Genomic DNA, 20,932 nt, shown 5'->3' with positions numbered 1-20,932 from the left:
AATCATGCACATTAAATGTCTTGTTTATTTGATGTAATTGTTTATAATTATTGCAACTTTCCTTATGCAGTGAACATGTGTGCAAACTAGTTACATATTATGTCCAAAGTCAGAGAATTTTACTTGAAGTTATTTGGAAGCTAAAGAAATTCAGTACAAAATTCCAAATATTGGCCTTTCAATATGAATGGAAATTTATAGAATCTCTTTCAAGTTTTGAATAATGTTACAAGTAATGGAGGAAATAATGGTTCAAAAACAGACTCTGAGTGAAAAGGGGGATGTCTATAACCTACAGTAAGATTGTCAAATGTAACCTCCTTACCAATAATCTCCACAAGAACAACAGCCATCTTTGAAGTGATGAAACCTACTGGAATCGCGTACAATTATTTCTCGTTTTTTCATCTGGGATATGTACTTAATAGCCATGTGACAATCACCACAAATTCGTAAATTCTTCATTATCCTGATTGGAAAACCCTCCGGGGTGTTCATCAGCGCAAAAGCAATGGCTAATTTTTCACTGTGATGGACCAAGTTATACTCTTTTTCCTCTAATTCCATGTCATGCAAAACGGATCCTGTATCAGGAACATAGCCCTCTAACTTCAGTTGTGCAATCAATTCCTTTAAGTATACATCAACCTCGTCTGATTGTGGATGAGATTTATCACCAATAATAAAGTGGTGAACCTGGTTCTTCAACTCCAGCCAGCTTATTCCTGGTTCTTTCTTTACTCCCCTATCCTTCATTGATTTCCTCACTTCAGAAACACTCTTCCATCTTTTAGCAGATGCTTGAACATTAGCAAGGAGCACATATGAAGCAGAATCCTCAGGATCAATCCTCAAAACTTCTTCAGCTATGCTTCTAGCCATATCTGCATTTTTATGAATTTTACAGGCAGACAGCAACGTCTTCCATATGACACCATCTGGCTTCACAGGCATAGATCTAATAAGAGCTTCAGCCTCCTGCAAACAGCCTGCTCTTCCTAGGAGGTCAACCACGCATGTATAGTGCACCAGTTGAGGCTCCACATTGTACTTTTCCACCATCAAGTCGAAAAATTCAAGCCCTTCATCCTTCATCCCACTATGACTACAGGCATAGAGCAAACTCAAGAGAGTAATATGGTTAGGTGCTAGTCCTTCCTGCTCCATACGATGAAACAACTCAACAGCATTCTTTCCCATCCCATGAAACCCATAAGCAGAAATCATAGCACTCCATAAAACAATATCAGCTTCCTCCCTTTCCACGAAAATCTTTTCAGCTTCATCTAGACACCCACATTTTGAATACATGCTAATCAAGGAACTTACAACTGCAACCACAGAAATTGCACCAGTTTTTATAACGTCAGAATGAATCTGCTGCCCCTGTCCTATTGTAGCCAGCTCTGAACACGAGCTGATCACGCTAACAAACGTTATCTTATCCGGTCTAAACCCAGCGATTTTCACCAAATTATACAGCTCCAATGCACCTTCGAAACACCCATTCTGAGCCCTACCAGCAATAAGAGTATTCCAAGCTGCCATAGTTTGATCTGGCATCGACATGATCACAATCTCTCCCTCTCTTAAGCTACCAGACCTCATATACATGTGTGCCAACGAGCTTGCAACAACAAAATCGCCCTCTAAGCCCAATTTCAATCCACAACCATGAACCTGCCTGCCCTTATTCAAATCCTTCAAACCAGCACAACCTCTTAAAACACTTCCAAGAGTAAATGCATCAGGCAAGTAACCTAACCCATACATCTGCGAAAACAAACTGAACGCCCTCTCATTAAACTCAAACTGAGTCAACCCAGTAATCATAGCATTCCAAGAAGCCAAATTTCTCTCACCCATTTCATCAAACACTTTAGAGGCACTATCCAAATCGCCAATTTGAACATACCCACCAATCAAAATGTTAAAAGACATGACATTTCTCTTAGGCAATTTATCAAACAGTGAAACTGCAGTATCTAGCTGACCCAATTTCGAGTAAGCATTGAGCAGGTGATTGGAAACAAACTTGTCCCTGAAACACCCAGATGTTATTATGAGAGAATGCAGCTGTTTGGTGAGGGAAAAGGACTTTTCTTGGATGCATGCTTGTAAAAGGTAAGAGAAATGAGATGGGTTGTCCCATATTAAGAAAGAGAACTTGTTGAAGGCTTCTTTTACGTAACCTTGAGAACATAGAATTGAAAGCTCAGTGGCGGCTGCCGAGAACCGGCGAGTGTTTGCTGACCGGAGGTGAAGAAATCTCAGAGGTCTCACACAAGACTGTCCCATTCATTTGAGCTTATTTTGGCGCATACCTTTATAAGTTGTCTATTGATTTGTTTTTTATCTAAAAGAATTAACATAAATAGCCGTCCACATAATCACTTAAAATTATCGTAATATATGTTAGTGTATAATTTTGTATATCGACTAAGAAAAACAAACAATAAATCCGACTGGTTATTTAAGCAAAGATTATTGTTTGAACTTCTATGGCCAGATATTGTTCCCACTCGTTAACAATCATGTGTAGGTAAACTCAACATTAGAGTGTGTTTTTAATATACATGGGTGGTAGTTTAAGTAGATAAATAAAACAATGTATAGTTAAAGATAATTCCTCTTAGATCACTTATCTCAAATGAAATAAGTAGTAGTTTATTCCAGATCAGACCCCACTTTTGGAATCATATTAGTATGTTGTTGTTGCTATGAGAGGCTCGAGAGTAAGAACTTATTCGTACCTGATGTTTAAACTAACCCCTCGATGAATTGAGTCGTGATAAGGAGTTTGTGCACTGAGTAATGCTCAAAGCAAGGGAAACAACTCATAGCATTACAATGAAGAAAATACTAGTTCTATTTCAAATGTGAAAAATTGCTTCCAACACAAATGCACAAAAGTGTTTTAACTTTCTTATAGTCTATTGTTTATACTCTAGATCAATTAGGTAGATAAGTGTATATGAATTGTACAAGTTGCAGTATATGTTCAAGCTATTATACAGCTGCTGGGGTAGGTACAGCAGCAGGGACGCGGTTTTCAGTAGGAATTTCAACAAATTCTGAGAGAATAGCACGGAATTCATCTCCAGTCATCGTCTCCTTTTCAAGAAGGACTTCCACAATCTTATCAATTGCTTCACGGTTGCTGCGGATTTGGCTCAATGCAATCTCATATGCACTGTCTGAAAGCTTCTTCACAGCAACATCAATGTCTTCAGCTAGCTTTTCTGACATTGAGTTCCTGGCCATCATTCTCATGATTACATCACCACTTTGGGCTGAAGTATCCATGAGTGACCATGGGCCAAGTTCAGACATCCCAAAAGTGACAACCATCTGCATACACAGTTTGTCATTTTACAGGACTAAGTTATCGAGAACGAGATCTTCAGAATGATAAGTTTCAGACTTAAAAAAGAAGATAAAACTACCCGCTCCGTTCCAATTATGTGGCACTATTTTGTTGTTAGTCTTATCCAAAATGAATGTCACGTTTCTATATTTGAAAACAATTTTAACTTTAGACTTCTCATTTTACGCTTCATAAGTATTTCTGAAGCCATAGAAATTTCATGGCATGTTTAAGATCACAAGTTCCAAAAATCTTTCAAACTATACCACATAAATTGAAACAGAGGGAATAACTATATCGCTCATTATCTCTATAATCTTTTGAAGGAAAGGGGGGAGGGGAGTATAGGTTAATTCAAACCAATCAATCTGTAGAGTTTCTAGTCTCCACAGATTACCGCAACATATATTCCGTTCCAGAATCCTTAACACGAAAAATACAGTGAACATGTATACCTGTTTTGCCAAACCAGTGATCTGCTGCAAATCACCAGCAGCACCAGTGGTCACTTCAGGTTCACCAAAGATCACTTCTTCTGCAGCTCTTCCACCAAGTCCACCCACAATTCTAGCAAAGAGTTGCTGCTTGGATATTAAGGTTGGGTCATCTGCAGGAATGAACCAGGTCAAACCTTTTGCCTGACCACGTGGGATTAGAGTGACCTTTTGTACAGCATCATGCCCTGGAGTGAGAGTTCTGCAAGGCAAAGAACACATAGTGCCATTAGAGGCTCACCAGGATATTCTGTTGAAATCACTGCTGGGTAATTAAAATGCCAACACAATAATAGAGTCATAATATTGTCATAAAAAAATGCTTATATGATAGATGCAAATTGGGAGCTAGGAGTAAATAGCTAATGGTGCAGCACTCACCCACAGATGGCATGTCCAACTTCATGATATGCCACCAGACTCTTGCTCTTGCCATCAGTCATGACTGTTCCTTCCATACCAGCCACTATCCTATCAATTGAATCATCAATCTCTTTGGATGCGATTGCTGTCTTACCACGTCGACCTGCAAGAATGGCTGCTTCATTTAAGAGGTTAGCAAGATCTGCTCCACTGAAACCAGGTGTCCTCATGGCTATGACTTCAAGAGACACATCTGAATCAAACTTCTTGTTGCCGGCATGAACCTTTAAGATCTCTGTTCTTCCCTTGATGTCTGGAACATCCACGGATACCTAGATAAGAGCTGTAAATTTTAGTTTCTTGCAAAAGTCTCAGTTAAAAAACGGAGGCAAGGACAGATGCTTACTTGTCTATCAAATCGTCCTGGCCTCAGCAAAGCAGAGTCAAGAATATCTGCACGATTGGTTGCCGCAACAACTATTATACCAGTATTTCCTTCGAAACCATCCATTTCAGTCAATAGTTGGTTCAGGGTCTGTTCCCTTTCATCATTTCCTCCTCCAATTCCAGTCCCTCTTTGCCGCCCAACAGCATCAATTTCATCAACAAATACAATGCAAGGAGCATTTTCCTTGGCCTTCTTGAAAAGATCACGGACTCGAGAGGCTCCAACACCAACAAACATCTCAACGAATTCTGAGCCTGAAATTGAGAAAAATGGAACACCCGCTTCACCAGCAATTGCCTTTGCTAGCAAGGTTTTCCCAGTACCAGGAGGACCAACAAGAAGAACACCTTTTGGAATACGAGCCCCCACTGCAGTAAATCTCTCAGGTTTCTTCAAAAATTCTACGACCTCCATAAAATCTTGTTTTGCTTCATCTACACCAGCAACATCATCAAATGTCACACCAGTGTTTGGCTCCATTTGGAACTTAGCCTTTGATTGACCAAATGCTAGTGGGTTACCAGGCCCACCAGGACCTCCCATTCCTCCGTTAGACCGCCTTGATAGCAGGAAAAGACCACCAATCAAAATAAGCGGGAAAGCCAGATTTCCAATCAAGTTGAATATGAGAGAACCTGAGTCCTCTTGAGCATTGTGAGCAGCAAAATCAATGTTCTTTTCCCGGAACTTTTGAAGGAGTTCCTGGCTGAGTCCAGGTAGTTGTACCCTAACTCTTTGCACCCGGTTTCCTAATTCTGGAGATACAGCTTCTACAATAGCTATGGTTCCATTTTCAAACAAATCTACTTTTTGCACCCTATCCTTGTCCAGATACTCCAAAAATCTAGAATAAGACATCCTTGAGTTAGAAACACCTTGCTCATCAGCATAGGCTTTCCCATTACCTAACAAAGCAGGCACTCCAAGCCCAACATTTCCAAGCAATAATTTGAGAAAGCCTCTTCTTCCTTCATGTGGCCCTTGCTGAAGGGATGCTTTTACAACTACTCTTGATGTTTTTCTAGATGATGGAAGATTTGAGGAGTATGAAATTTTTCTGCCATAGATCTCCTTCCTAAAAACTTTCTGTGTTCTATGGGTAAACAAATCATTTCCTGCTATGCATACTGATGAAGTAGCCATGTTGATACACTCAGAAAAGAAGCAAGAACCTGCACAGTTCACTTCTAATGATAAATCTGCAAAGGAAACATGATAAAGTTGACAACTGCAAGTTACAAGGAAATAAATCAATCAGGCAAAGGACTGACACCATGCCCATATAAATTACTTCAAAAATTATTGGGAAAACACTAGTATGACAACTTTTTCCCTTTTGTGTTCTTCATCTCAAGTAGCACTGATCTCAATGATGACAATTCAGCAACCCATTTTAAGCTTATTTCATCTATCAAAAAGAACTCCTAGTTCGCTTTATTGATGGCATGTAAATGCTTTGCAACTGATTTTTGAAGTTAACCTATATTACATGAATCATTTACTTTTAGAATACCTGTATCAAACAGATCTGATATAGGTATGGGTTATTCATGCATATTCTTTAAAATACACGAAAAATTAATAAGGAACTGCAAGCATACATAACGATACTTGCACACATCTGTACTCATTGGTTTACCATGTATATAATACAAGTATAACAAAGAAAAATAGTTTAAAACATGAATCTCCATTTAAGTTTTAAAAACCCATAAAATATCAAAAGAATCCTCAAATCTTCACATTTACATAGATAGTTAAAAAGAGACATGATTCCGAATGCTTCTTTCAATTTCAAATTGTGCAATTTGCAAGAGAGTGAAGGAGACCCATCCTTAAAGTAAAAATCACTCGTTTTAAGCCTTCGATTATTTCCAATTTCAACATTTCCTCTAGAAAAATGTTAGCTTGGCACCTGGGTACCTTCCCTCATAATTAACCAAAATATGAAAGTGAGACAAGTAACAACACACTTTGTTATGCCAAAATTTCAAATCCAAAACCAACCTTGAAGTAAAAAATCCCTTTTCCCAATTTCAACTTTCAAGAAACTAAGCCAAATCTATATTGTTTTTGGTTTCCCACCCAGTATCCAATACCCACTTCAACGCCCAACTAATCCAGGTTCACATATCGAAAAGTCTATTTTCAGAGCTAAAGTGCAAACTAAACCAAATCTTAATGTGGGTGTCTCTTTTCATATACAAACTACAGCCTACAGGTGAAGGATCATCCACTGAGGCATAATAACAAACAATTATTTCCACTTTCAACACTTTCTGTAGAAAAATGTTAGCTTGGCATCTGGGTATCACTTCCCTCATCATTATCCAAGCTATCAAAGTGAGACAAGTAACAACACACTTAGTTATGTCAAAAATTCAAATAAAAAATCAACCTTGAAGTAAACAAAAATCCCCTTTCTCCCATTTCAAGAAACTAAGCCAAAGCTATATTCTTTTTGGTTTTCCCACCCAGTATCCAGTACCTACTTTGGAGCCCAACTAATCCAGATTCACGCCAAGTGCATATTTTTGTGTGTGGGGGTGGGGGTAAAGATAAAACTAAACCAAATCTTGATGTGGATGTTTCCTTTTCATTTACAAACTACAGCCTACATGTGAAAGATCATTCACTGAGGCATTATAACAAACAGTTTGTGAGCCAAACATAAAAGGGCAGCTAGTAACTTCAAATTCAGAGCTAAAGCATTCAAATACAAGTCTAGCAGTAGTAGAAGAGTAAGAGAAAGTACCTGATAAGTTGAAAGAGGAAAGATTACTCAGTAACAGAAAGGGTTGTAAGGGAAGAAGATGATGATGAAGAAGATGAGTTGTAAGGTTAATTTAGAGGGAACAGATGTGGCTTGGGATTTGGGTACGTGGCTTTATCTCAATGGATGATTCTGAGATATATTTTCTGAGAATGTTTTTGGATTTTCATGGCAGATTTTCATCAATCTGAGTGGCCAGTAATTTAGTCAAATTGCTTCTATTTCTTGCCTTTGGTGGTTTTATCATAACCATACAAGCAATTTATGTGGTGTATATGGTGGGACAATGAGCTTAGCACTTTGTTTAGATGGTTGTTATATCATAATTTCATAATATATCATATTATATTATATTGTGTTATATTATATTGTATTGTGTTGTTTTAATAAAACAACGTTCTGATAGATTGTATCGTTCTCCTTTGTTATATAATATCATATATCCATGATTTGAATGATAAATCTATAAGAAATTGTAGGGTACGTGGTACAACTATTATGAAAAGAAAATATTAAGGTAATGACACAATTACACCAAATCAGTCGTTATACAAAATGAGTCTTATTGTGTTACCAAACGACGGATGTAAACGATACGATATGATAAAATTTAAGTAACAATCAAAACAAACATTGTATTTAAACTAATAATACAATATAATACAACGGGTAACAACCATCCAAACAAAGTGTAGATGGAATTGTAACTTCTGTAATTTTTTGTTTGTATGTGTTGTTAGTTTAAATATAGTATATTTATGTTGATTGTTAAATTTTTTGTATTGTATCCCCGCCCAAAAACAAATTGGGTAGAACTAAATAACATTTGTTTAGATCTTGTATTTGTTATAGAAAATGATTTATTCAATATTTGCAAAATTATTACTAAATTAGAACTTAGTAACAAAAGATAAAATTCAATACTTCTAAACTTCAAATTTTAGATTCGTCACTGATCTTATTAGAAGAGTTTGATTAAGAGTAGGATGAAATTTTTTAAGTTTAGTAGCTTTATAATTTAGTTAGTATGATGCAGTGAAATATATTAAACTACTCCCTCCGTCCACTTTTATTTGTCATATTGTGTTTTTCTAAAATCAATTTGACTAAAATTTAGATATTCAAAAACTATATGAAAAATACTACAAATTACAATTTTTTACATATCAATATGATGAAAAAAATATAACGTAAAATGTTAGTCAAAGTTTTTATAATTTAACTCTAAAAAGTAAACTATGATAATTAAAAGTGGACGGAAGTAATATGTACAAGACCTTTAATTGGAAATTAGTCATCCTAAAAGGATTAAATTTGTTACTTTTGATGGACAACTTGCTTTTATATATAAGTATCTGAAGAAGTGACTGCAATTTCAATATACCTCTCTATCCCGATTCATGTGATAGTCTAAATTTCAAGAGTCAAACCGTATGATTTTAACTTTTAACCTTTTCAAAATAAAATTTACATACATAATTTGAAAACTAAGTTAAAAAAGTATTATAAATCTCGATAAATTCATAATTCAAGATATTGAAATGATATTTGAGAAAATTACAGTCAAAATAAGACTAGTAGTTTGAATCTCGAAATTCGAAAGGTGCCACATAAATTGAGACGGAGCGAGTAATAGATAACAAACAATTGCAAAGTAGCTTGACAAATCTCCACTTACAAGAATCTAGACCTTATCAAAACATGTACATACATCAAGTTGTGAAAGAGACATTTTTTTTTATTAAAGTAAGATATAATTCATTTGTAAGACAGAACAAATACATGTTCTGTTTGTGTGTTCATACAAGTAATAAACCAAAGGCAAGTAGTAACATTAGCCTAAAAATTTAAGCAACCCCACTTAGCCTCTTGTTAATCTTGGTAAGAGAAGGGATCTAATTTGATCCAATTCAAAAGTTTCATCAAATGCTCTCATTATAGAAATCAGGCTCCTTTCCATCATCAGTTCATGTGGTGGCATTGTGTTTGTTGCTCTACTAGTCCTTGGCGCCGATGAGTCTGTTGTGTCCTGTTTCATTCTTTCACAGATAGCAAATCGACAGACAGGGCACGAGCCATGATTTGTCACCCATGGAACGATGCAGTCTTCGTGGAACATATGACTACATGGTGTGACTGTCACCATTTCTTTAGGCTCAAAATCTTCTAAGCAAATTGAACATCTTTTGCCATCCTCATCCTTGCTCGATTCGTTGGTTGAAGTGTTGTTCATGTTATTGTTCAAGCCTCTAAAGTAAAGGCCAACTTGTTTTGCAATTTTTGCTTGTACAGGATTGTAGATTTCTTTCTTGAGTTTATTCAAGGTTGCCTTTTGCTCATTTGGGCTCAATTTTGATTCATCCCTTGACGTTTCATTGCTCTGCATAAACCATGGAGGAGGAGGAGAATCAAATGGAAGTTGGCTTGGTCTCTGATATGATCCATGTCTTGGTACATCATCATTATGGGCTAGAACGCGAACAGGAGGATGAGTTAGCCTACGTCGTGGTTGGCCTGGATATGGATAACTGCAAGTGGTTCTTGAAATGATCAATCTTGGATTTTGACAAAAATAAAAAGATAGAACAAAAGTTTACCTTGTTGCACCAGTAGGTACTAGAAATGGTCTCTCTGTTACAGGCAACCATGGATCATGAACGACACGTCTAGGATTCTGTGCAACACAAAAAATCAAATCAATTATAGGAGCTTTCTTTAGTGTCGGATTCAGGATTTAAATTTGATACGTTCAACCTTTAAAATTCTCAACACTGAACTAACATGTATATCTATGTTTCATGTCGAGAATACCTGAGGGATATCTCGGGGAGGCGGAGGACGAGGGAAAATGGGTTGCCATCTGTGCTCAGGTCCATGTGAATTAGGATCACGCCACTCTCCATTGCTCCAATTTTCATATGGTGTAAAATTATGAGGCCTGTTGCTGTTCATGTTTGTAGAATTTTCTCTTGATTACCAATTCTTTGTATTCTTATTCAGTTTTGGGAGAATTAATATTTGATGTATAGCAGCTTTTGAGTTTCTCTTTAAATTACTACTATAATACTGTGTGTTGAGGTGAAATGTTATTCTTTTTCTCAATCAAAAGGTGCTTGTCTAATAGAGAAGCAAAGAATCCTGTTCTTGGCTGTGTGTTGTGTAGTTGGTATAAGTGACTTGGTTCTAGAGATAGATTCTTTTCATAATTTAACTTGGGGTGTGTTTGATAAAGGAGGAAAACATAATTTTCTTGTTCGATCAAAATTTTTGAAAAATATTTTCTTTAAAAATGAGAAAAACGATCTTCAAAAAAATGCTCATTTTTACTTATCTAGTTTGGAAAATCAACAGATAGTTTATCACCTAGTTCCTAATTTATTCTTACTATTTCCTCTATCCACTTTTAATTATCATGTTGCACTTTTCGAAAGTTAATTTGACTAATTTTCAAAGTTAAATTAAATTACATTAAATCGATATTTTAAACAAAAAATTTAGATATTCAAAAACGATACAAAAAGTACTACAAATTCCATTTTTTTGCATATCGTAAAATGTTAGTCAAAGTTATTATCGTTTGATTCTTAAATTTATTATTCCCTCTGTCCAACAATAGTTATGTACTACTACCTCCGTCTACTTTTAATTGTCATGATTTCCATTTTTTAGAGTCAAACTATTAGAATTTTGACTAACATTTTGCGATATATTTTTTCATCATATTGATATGCGAAAAATTGCAATTTATAGTATTTTTCGTATAATTTTTGAATATCTAAATTTTTTGTTTAAACTATCGAATTAATATAATCTAATTTAACTTTAAAAATTAGTCAAATTGACTTTCGAAAAGCGCAACATGATAAATAAAAATGGACAGAGGGAGTATTAACTTGACACAGGAATTAAGAAGCAGTAAATGATTGTAGTAGTTTTACCAAAGCACCCTTATCGTATATAAGTCATTTAAACTTTGAAAAATGAATAGTATTTAATAGCAATAGTAAAATAGACACAAAATAATAAATTATTCATTGATTTCATAAACTTTACAAATATTGTTGGACATCCCAAAATAGTATAGTGGACAATTAAAGATGGACAGGAGGAATACTAATATTCTCATTCTATTTATTGCTCGTGTGCTAAGTCAATACTTTTTTCTGGATAATATCTTCTGCTTACTTAGCAAAACACCAGAAAATAATAAGAAACCAACTTATTTCCGCATGCTCTATTTTCCTGCATATCAAACACACCCTTAAGTGACTTTCCAGTGCAGCAAGATCAACGGATGACAATTCCTGTCTTTCACTGTCTTCTCGTTTTACAGAGTTTTGATGAATCAGATATTTGGAATTTCAGAAGCAGAACCGTCATAAGTGAGAAAGGAATCAAATTCTAAAGAACGGAAGCTAGAGGAGACTGAACGTAAGAATAATAAATTCATGACGTGGAATGCTCAGGGAGGATTCATATAGTCGAGCTCAACTAGTTTAAAGTTGAGGCGTAACCGATACATATGACTTTGACATTATGCTTATCAATGATATAATAATAACACATAAGCAGAAGAATTTGACATGATCATTTCGTATATAAAATGTAGCAGCACTTGTTTTTAAATTATGTACTGCAAAATCTTTGTTTTGAGACAGGGAAAAGAAGGCGTAAAACCAGACAAAGAAAGCAAATTAACGAAAGAATTGGTCGAACAAGCCAATCAAATGTCTTCCGTTATAGCACTCGTAAACTGAAGAAAACTATATTCTTGGAGAACTTGTAGCAATGACGAAACAAATCATATGTAGTTAATGCGAGCTGAGGCACTGTCGAACCTGGTGCGAGCCACCTTTGGAAAATTAGAATGGTTTCAACCGTTGCATCCAGACATCATTTTCTGTGTCTTGACTGACGTTTATATCAATTGTGTGATCCTAAAATTAGCAGATTAATATTTATATGTGACATGACATATACTAAAACTAAAATACTGGGCTAGGCGTGTGCACTAACCTGCTCTTCCTGCTAATCCTTTCGACGACAGTTACTTGCTCATAGTTGCTGACAAACAGAAATTCCAGAATATAGAAGCCATAGACATGAACGCAACACGAGCTTGAAGAGGAATCGCCCTATGATTTTTCAACACAGAAGTTGTCATATTTCCTTATACTAAAGACTATTCAGTTACTAGTATAACCACATAACTCAACCTGAATGAACTGATATTAACAGTAGCATGTTTTCATAACCAAATACATGAAAAGGGAGAAAATTGTGACTTGCATATGCCATTTGCCAATAAATTGTCTGATGACAAAGATCAATAAAAATTACAACTGCCAATTTGGCACAATCTGATGACAAAATAAGTGTTCTGTGAGATCAAGCAATAGGGCAGCGCGTGATGGCATATTCTTCGTGGAGATAAATAATCTTACATGCATGCTCCACACCCAATGCAGATGCGCGACAAGTCGTTTATGTAAAGCAAAACACTCTAAATTCTCAGAAAACAAGCTTATAGGCTATAGCCAGTACAATTGACTGCAGGTGCACAAATATAGCTCAAAACACGGTAACACTACCAACATATGGACTGTATTGCTGACTAAATGCTGAATGCAAAGAAAGATGAAATGTAAAAAACAGTTCCAGAAACAGAACAGTTTAGATGTGACTTCCGGCATTGATACTAATTGAGGTAGTGAGCATGGTATGCAAGGGTAATAGAGAAGATATCTAAGCAAATGATGTAAAAATAACATCTATGATCTCAGAAAAAACATTTTTACGAGAATGAGAAGATCTCCATTACAGCGAGACTAACAGAGATTATGAGAAGTTTTTGTTTTATATCTGTCCATCTTTTGGGATGAGGGTTGGGGAAGGGGCTAAGGAGTAGTAAAAGACATACCAAAAGTTCAAAATGCTGACAGGGATCCAGAACCTAAATCCTGAAAGAGAATGAAGGATGAAATCAAACTTCACTAGGGAGAAGGAGTTAAAGCAACTGGCAAAGGTATGTCATATGGAAGTGCTTACCGAACAATAAAGTTGGAAGGGCATCTTTCTGATACTTGTTTGGAAGTTCTGAAAGTTTCCCAAGCCATAAATTATTCCATGCAAAGATAACAGCTATTACAGAAGGACCTAGCACTATTTGGTTTAATAAAACCTGAAACAAAGAGTATTAAAGGTCCTAGTTAGAGGGACAGGTCAAACTCATTTAGAAGTAGTTCTTTCTTCATTGGTAGGTCAAGCTAATCATGAAAGAGGTTCTTCTCAGAAGCATAACTACCTTCATCATTACATTCTCCACGCTTTGCTTGGGCATACATCTGTCAAGATATGAGTACCATGCATAAGTACCAGGACCATATAACAAAAATCCATATGAAGCCATCCGGATGGACCGAAGCCAGTCATGCTCAGATAGGAGAGCACCAATCATATCCTAAAACGGCATATTAGTCAAATAGAAAATTCAAATTAGTGTGTATATACTCCCAAAGTTACATTCTTAATCCAGTGAATCAGATAACAAATGGAAGTCATTGAATAAGAGTGCATACTGCATACAACATGCAAATTTTCTTCTTTTCTTTGAGTAAGTCGAAAGACATGCAAAATCTTTAGCTGTTAAGATGTATTAGCAAACATATAGATAAGCTATTGCCAAAATGCGAGAATTAATTCAGTGTACAACTAACATCAATTCCTAAAGCTGGATATTATATTTAAGAACAGAAAATCCAATGATCACCGCTTTGAATAGTTCAATAAGAATATGAAATTTCCCGAAGGGGTTGATTGGTCAACAAATATTGACAGAAAGACAAATCTTTTATCAAGTAATTGTACATAATATATAGGTCAAGTAATTGTACATAATATATAGGTCAAGTAATCGTAAGGTTGCCAATATGCAAATGGAGCTGGCGTATGGTGTAGTGATCAAACAAGGAAGCGTTTGTTGTGAAGCTTGAGAGGGTGCTAAAGGTGGATGGAATATTGACCCTCTTCTTGGTCTGTAGATGAGGGCAGCACTAGGCATCACACGGGAGAAGATTTCTCCATTTGCTTCTTCTTTGGTAGGAGTACAGAAGAGTACTTCCTTATTAGCCCCCACCCCTCACCCACTCCATCCTTCCGAGAATAAGATAATCAAATATCAAAGGATATGCAAACTCTAGCCTCCCTAGTCCCAACATGCAAAAGAGAAAAAAAGAAGAAGCTGATTAGTAAGTAACCCCTTTCCTTTTTCCTAATTGTACAAATACTAGCAATAAATCTAGAATTTCTTTTTGCTTGGCTTTTCTTTTCTCTTTATGGAGGCATGCGATATTGTATACCTCCGCATGGATAAGTTAATAGACACTGGCAGGCCAATAATAATGGAACAAGTCAATCACTGGAAGAGTGATGACCGAAGAGACCATCAACATGTTGTGCTTAGGAAGACAAAAGCCAATAGAAATACATTGTTTTCAAGCCTGTTGTCTATAGAGGATCAATAGCTATAACCTAATCACAAATTTAAGTGTTGTTACTGATAAGGGGAAAAACAGAAGAGACACATATAGAGTGCATGTGACTGGTTAAATCACAAACACTATGTGCCAAAGAGATTGACCATAGTAGAGTGCATGCTAACATGCTCTTAGCATGATGCTCTTCAAAACCGGAAATTCTTAGCAGCTAATGTTTTGAAAACCTCAAAAGAGACTACTGATAGACAGAACACTAATCTTCGAAAAGAGATTAAAGCAGGTAAAGCACCAGCTGAAGCAATCATTTCTTAAGCTTTTTAATTTGGCTACTTAAGGTAAAATTACATACCATAAGAAATTACTCCTTGGGTCATGTAAGTCTATAGTTCAATAATAGAGTCAGAGAATGAGGATATGTAACCTATTTAAAGACAGAGACAACTATGATGAGAAGACATAAAACAAAACATACAAAAGTACCCATATGGATTGAGCTAAGAACCAAAAGCACATACACTAGGGGCAAAAAAAAGACAGGCCTAATGAGCCTATTGATTAGGAATAGGTTGTTCCATCGGAACTGCACAGGATATAAGCTGGAACAAAATATTTGGAAGTAGGCACATACTCGGACATTGTTAATTCCTGCCTCCCACTTTGCTTGGTTGTTCTTGAAAGCACAGGGAGGCACCACACTCATGCTTCCATAAAAGGACCACCTCGAGGCAATACTTTATCCCTAAAAATATGAACTATCTTTTGGACAGCAACAAGAATCTATGTGCAATACAGATACACTCTGCAGACAACAATGACATCTGAGACCATAAATTTTGTTAGACGGCAAACCTCTTTTCCCATCATTTCTTACATCATTTTCATTTGAATCCCACTAGTTACCTCTTAGACCATAAATGTCAGTTTCAAACTGATACATCAATATTGGTTTGGAATACTTACTTTTTATGATTATCAAAGAACATCGATTATGCCAAGATGAACTCTTTCGTATTTACTATGATCGCATTAACATGAATTGCTTCAAAAACTATTCTCTTACCACGGAATATCAATCAGCTCTTCATACTTCTCTCAATCCATAAATTTCACCCCATTCAAACTTCTCTTACAATGTAACCAACCTTTTCATCACATTCCTCTTCCCTTCATTGTCAATCATTCAATTTTGACACATCTGTCCTACACTAACACTATTACAAGCAGAATAGCTTCAACTTTGTTACATCATCAGTCAAAATTTCACTTAATGTGAGCTCATCTGAGTTTCTCAACCTAACTCATTGTTAGATAAAAAATAAAAAACAATCAAATTTACCAAGTCATGAACAACAAACAGACAATTCACATTATCACAACTACCAAACATGACCTTCATAAAGTTCCCCAAATTCCCAAAATGGGTTCAAGAAATCCAAGTGGGGTTTCAAGAAATACCAACATTTCAAACCCCACAACTCTAAAATCCAATAAATTTGGTTACTTTACTAGATAAGCAACCTTAAATTTCACCAAATTCGAATCTTTTTTAGAAAATTAACCTTAGGTTGAGATGGGTCAGGAAGATTATCTTTGTTCTTGAGCCACCGGTCACGAAGCTGAGCTATGGTGTCACCAGTAAGTGCAAGAGAGCTAGCAGTCATAGCTTGCTTCAAAGGAAAACGATAACCAGCTCCACTATTTGCATCCACTGAATCTGAATTTGACGATTTTCCACCATTACTTCTTCTTCTTCTTCCAGAATTCCATTCTTGAGAATGAAAAAATCCCATTCCCCATAAACTTCCAGTTCCACCACTCAATGAACCCATTCTTGTTTTTTTGTTCCTCTCTTCTCTTCTCTCAGAGGGAAAAAAAAACAGAGGCGCCGTATAGGGAATTTTAGTGTGTATATATATAGTATACGAGAAATGACAAAATGGTTCCATATTTATAGTTTTGAACAATTTTTGATCCTCTAAGTTTGCTAAAGTGTACAAAATAGATAAATAGACCTCGAAATACTTATATAAGTAACAACGATCATGGATAAGCAATGAGTATCGTTCACTAGCCAATTTGTGATGTAACGATCGAGTTCAATGTCAATTGGAGTATGTCATCATTTTGAGCAATTGAAGACAATAGTTTCAGCTTTATGATTTATTCAAACTAATTCTATTTTGACTATTCAGTTGTTTTAGATTTATCTCAATTTAGCTTCCGCAATGGTTATATTCAGTTATTATTATATGTATGAATCTTAGTATCAAGGCAGATCATGAGTTAACTTGAGGTTACTAGTGACTCCAAGCACCGTGTTACAACTAGGGGTAGTCTCGAATCGTGACATTGCACTACTTACCAAATTTGAATTTTAGGAATCGTTTGGCTTACGAACAAAGTTACTCTGAAATTATAATCATGTAATTAATATCGAAACTAATTTATGCTACCTAAGCAACGAGATGAAATGATACCAAGTTGGATAGGATTGTCACCTGAGAGTGAGATAAACTAATATCAAGTTCAAGATTAAAGCCTGTTTGGCCAAACTTATTTTTTCTCATCAGATTAAGTAAAAAAGGCTTATTTTTTTGTATTTGTTTGAAGCCATTGTGCTAGTTTGGACCTTTCTAATTGCACTTAAACTTTGTTGTTCCTAAATAAGTGAATAGTTGTGTCAATAACAAGGACGGATTTAAGAAGGCTTATGGGGTGTCTCGTGACATTGCTTTCTTGGGAAAATTTATTAAATATGTATATATGATTAAAAGGGAAAAACAGATAAAATGGATATGTACCACAAGGTGACATTAATTAAACAAAAGTTGCGCTTAGTTCAAGTGGTTAGGGTTTAAACTTTATGAGCTTTTTTTTATTGTCTATGTTCCATATTAGTTGATCATTATACTAAATCAAGAAAATATTAATTAATTTTTTATATTACCCGTGCAATTAATTATTTTTGAAAGTGTTCACATTTGTTTGTAAGATTTCCAAAAAGCTTTTTAAAGGGAGAGTTAGTAAAATTATTTTCTTATATATGATTTCTTAAGCACCGTGCAAAATGAAAAGTGATCAACTAATATGAGACAGAGAAATAGAGATATTCTAGATAAATGTGCATTATATTCTAAAACTAATGTTACACAATATTCTACACTAAATGTAATGTCTAGAATATCTCTTACTTTAATATGCGTATTAATGTCTGATTTCTATTAAAATGTGCGATTTAACTCAAAACTAAATGTACAACAGTGTAAGAGATATTCTAGTTCTAGATAAATATGCATTATATTCTAAAACTAATGCTACACAATATTCTAAGGTAAATATAATATCTAGAATATCTTGCACAACAGAATATATATAAGAGATATTCTAGATATTATATTTAGTGTAGATTATTGTGTAGCATTAATTTTAGAATATTATGCACATTAATTTGTATAATTTACATTAAATGTAGAATATTTTTTCTTATGTATAAATACCTATGTATTTAGATGAATAAATTGAGACAATTATTCTTTAGTTTCTTTTGTGTTTTCTCTGTTCTCCCTATGGATCTCCAACACTAACCTGCATAATAAGCTTTCATAAACACAACGCTAAATCTTAGTTATTTCTTTAGCTTTAGATGTAGCTCCACTACTTCAATCAAACAACACTAAATACTCAACGTATTTGCTCAATAAGAATGAATCACCCGTACCATGGATATCAAGATTCTTCTATTCTCTGCTCTCTGCTCTCTGGATCATATGATAAAAGATAACTAGGATATAGCACTACCAGAAATTCCTCATTTTTTGTGAACCCAATAGCATCGCTAATCCCACCATTCAGATCCACAACAAATTTCTCCATCCATGACTCTGTTTTACCATACTGGTTCATAACCCAGACAACACAACTATGAAATAATTGATCATTAATTATTTCATAGTGGTATTGTCTGGGTTTTGAATCAGTATAGTAAAACAGAGTCGTGGATGGAGAAATTCGTTGTGAATTTGAATGGTAGGATTATCGATGCTATTGGTTTCATAAGAAATGAGGAATTTTTTGTTGTGCAGTATCCTGCATATCTTTTGTCGCTTGATCCAGAGAACAGGGAATTGAAGGATCTTGATATCCATGGTCGGGGTAATCATTCTTCTTGAGCAAATATACGCCGAGAGTTTATTGTTGCTTGATTGAAGCAGTGGGGTTGCGTCTGAACCTGAAGACACAATAAGATTTAGCGTTGTGTTTCTGAAAACATATCATGCAGTATTGTCAGTAGTATAGTTTGTGAGAATTTATCAACTTTTAGTAGTATATATTATAAAGTTGTGAGAATTTGATCGACTTTTAATACCATGTTGTGCTAGATTTATAATTTAGCGGAGCATGGTATAAATTGCTAAATTTATTGCACCGTATGAACTTTTAATATGCTTATTGATGTCCGACTTTTCTAACCATCAAGATTAACTGAAATAAATTCGTCATATGTTTAATGTGTAGACATGTCACTATTTTATTTTTCTGAGAAAAGACATAAAGTCAATATCAAAGTTATCCTGAATTTTTAAAAAGATAACTTAACTTTGCGGGTGTTCTATTACCTCACTAAAATATTGAATATCTTAATTGTAAGAGGACTAATTTGACCCATTTTCTCACATGGTTTGTGAATACGTACAACACGCACATGAAGGTCTATTTTTGTCCTAAAAACTAATTAAAAGGTGTCACGTTTCAATTCTTTTCTTTACTAATTAGTTACTTCATTTAATTTCATCATCTCCCCAAAACAAACTCAAAAGAGCCGCTGGAACTCTATGATGAATTCATCATCTTCCCCAAAAACTATTCGCTTTTAATTTTTAGTCGAAAAACTTAATTTGAAATTGTTCAAGGCTTAATTTCTTCTTAATTTCATTTAGTTTTGAGAAATCAAGATATTTTTGTGATAAGGTTTAATTTCTTCTTAAAAATATGATCTTTTTCAAATAATGTAAGAAAACCCTAACTTGTTAACCTTCAATTCCTTGTTTACTCAACTATTCCTCCAAGAATTTTGACGAAGAATCGTAAAGAATGAAGCAGATGATTTCCAGTACTCCACTATCGCTTGACCTAGAAATCAAAGAGACATGAAAAGCTGAGAAATGGGAAACAAAAGAAATGAAAAGAAAGATATTCAATACTAGGTAATGCTTACACGTTCTTGCCAGGTGAGAAAATGGCTCAAAATGGTTGTTTTACAAAGATATTCCAAACATTTGTGGGATAATAGGACGCCCGTAAAGTTAAAATGTCTCTTTGAAAATTCGAGACAACTTTAGTGGTGACTTTATGTCTTTTCTCTATTTTTCTCTGTTTGTTGTTCTCTTCTTCATCTTTATGGCCGAATACTGAATTTCAAATAAAGTGGAAAAAAAAAATCAAGAACGAAGTGAAAAGTTCTTATGGTTAAACGGGTCCTAATCTTGGTTATTCTCTTGTAAATTGAACCTACAACTGATAGGCCTGCATAGATACTTGAACTTGTTTTCATCATTTGGTTTGGAAAATGTTGATATTGTTTCTTATTTTTCACTTTTGTTTTATTTTAGTATGACGAAGATGTGAGATGAGCATAAATGATGAAATGATAATTCATATAGTCGATTTCAGCCCTTTTCATACCAAATCATAGAAATTCGATCGCCACACAGCTAACAGACAAATCCAAATGAGAAACATGAACTAGCGATTGTGGCAAGCATATTTCACTAAATTTCTCATCAGTTAGATAAAAAACCAACAGACTTCAAAAACCACCGCCATGTTCATTCTTAGTACATGAAACCTAATGAATAGCCCCATCTAGATAAACACTACTATAGAAATACTCAATAATTTACAACGAATGTCCTCCAAGTTAACCGTTTTCCACTGTTAAGATATCCCACATCGGTAGAGGGATGGAAATATGGTCTTCTTATATCGACTTGG

General features: G+C 35.0%; 4 protein-coding genes across 4 annotated transcripts; all 4 read right to left on the bottom strand.

Annotated features, from left to right (window-relative positions):
* Window positions 1–286: 286 nt before the first annotated feature.
* LOC125817734 (pentatricopeptide repeat-containing protein At2g41080) lies at window positions 287–2,312 on the bottom strand. Its single transcript, XM_049497279.1, has one exon. The coding sequence runs from the start codon at window positions 2,296–2,298 to the stop codon at window positions 322–324; it is 1,977 nt and encodes a 658-aa protein (XP_049353236.1). The 5' UTR covers window positions 2,299–2,312; the 3' UTR covers window positions 287–321.
* A 533-nt stretch (window positions 2,313–2,845) lies between these two features.
* On the bottom strand, window positions 2,846–5,893 carry LOC125817732 (ATP-dependent zinc metalloprotease FTSH 2, chloroplastic). Its single transcript, XM_049497278.1, has 4 exons — window positions 4,631–5,893; window positions 4,243–4,556; window positions 3,823–4,063; window positions 2,846–3,351 (listed from the first exon to the last, which is right to left on the bottom strand). The coding sequence occupies exons 1-4, from the start codon at window positions 5,813–5,815 to the stop codon at window positions 3,010–3,012; spliced, it is 2,082 nt and encodes a 693-aa protein (XP_049353235.1). The 5' UTR covers window positions 5,816–5,893; the 3' UTR covers window positions 2,846–3,009.
* A 3,385-nt stretch (window positions 5,894–9,278) lies between these two features.
* On the bottom strand, window positions 9,279–10,455 carry LOC125817735 (uncharacterized). Its single transcript, XM_049497280.1, has 3 exons — window positions 10,257–10,455; window positions 10,043–10,119; window positions 9,279–9,973 (listed from the first exon to the last, which is right to left on the bottom strand). Exons 1-3 carry the CDS (start codon window positions 10,395–10,397, stop codon window positions 9,307–9,309), a joined length of 885 nt encoding a protein of 294 aa, XP_049353237.1. The 5' UTR covers window positions 10,398–10,455; the 3' UTR covers window positions 9,279–9,306.
* Window positions 10,456–12,460: 2,005 nt separating this feature from the next.
* On the bottom strand, window positions 12,461–16,809 carry LOC125817364 (protein SYM1). Its single transcript, XM_049496896.1, has 5 exons — window positions 16,501–16,809; window positions 13,750–13,905; window positions 13,494–13,626; window positions 13,366–13,405; window positions 12,461–12,580 (listed from the first exon to the last, which is right to left on the bottom strand). The coding sequence occupies exons 1-5, from the start codon at window positions 16,768–16,770 to the stop codon at window positions 12,493–12,495; spliced, it is 687 nt and encodes a 228-aa protein (XP_049352853.1). The 5' UTR covers window positions 16,771–16,809; the 3' UTR covers window positions 12,461–12,492.
* Between the last annotated feature and the right edge of the window lie 4,123 nt (window positions 16,810–20,932).

The sequence above is a fragment of the Solanum verrucosum genome, unplaced genomic scaffold (genome assembly GCF_900185275.1).
Source record: "Solanum verrucosum unplaced genomic scaffold, falcon-dt-bn FXZP01000280.1, whole genome shotgun sequence".
NCBI classification, from domain to species: Eukaryota; Viridiplantae; Streptophyta; class Magnoliopsida; order Solanales; family Solanaceae; genus Solanum; species Solanum verrucosum.
This window is presented reverse-complemented; position numbering and strand designations above follow the sequence as displayed.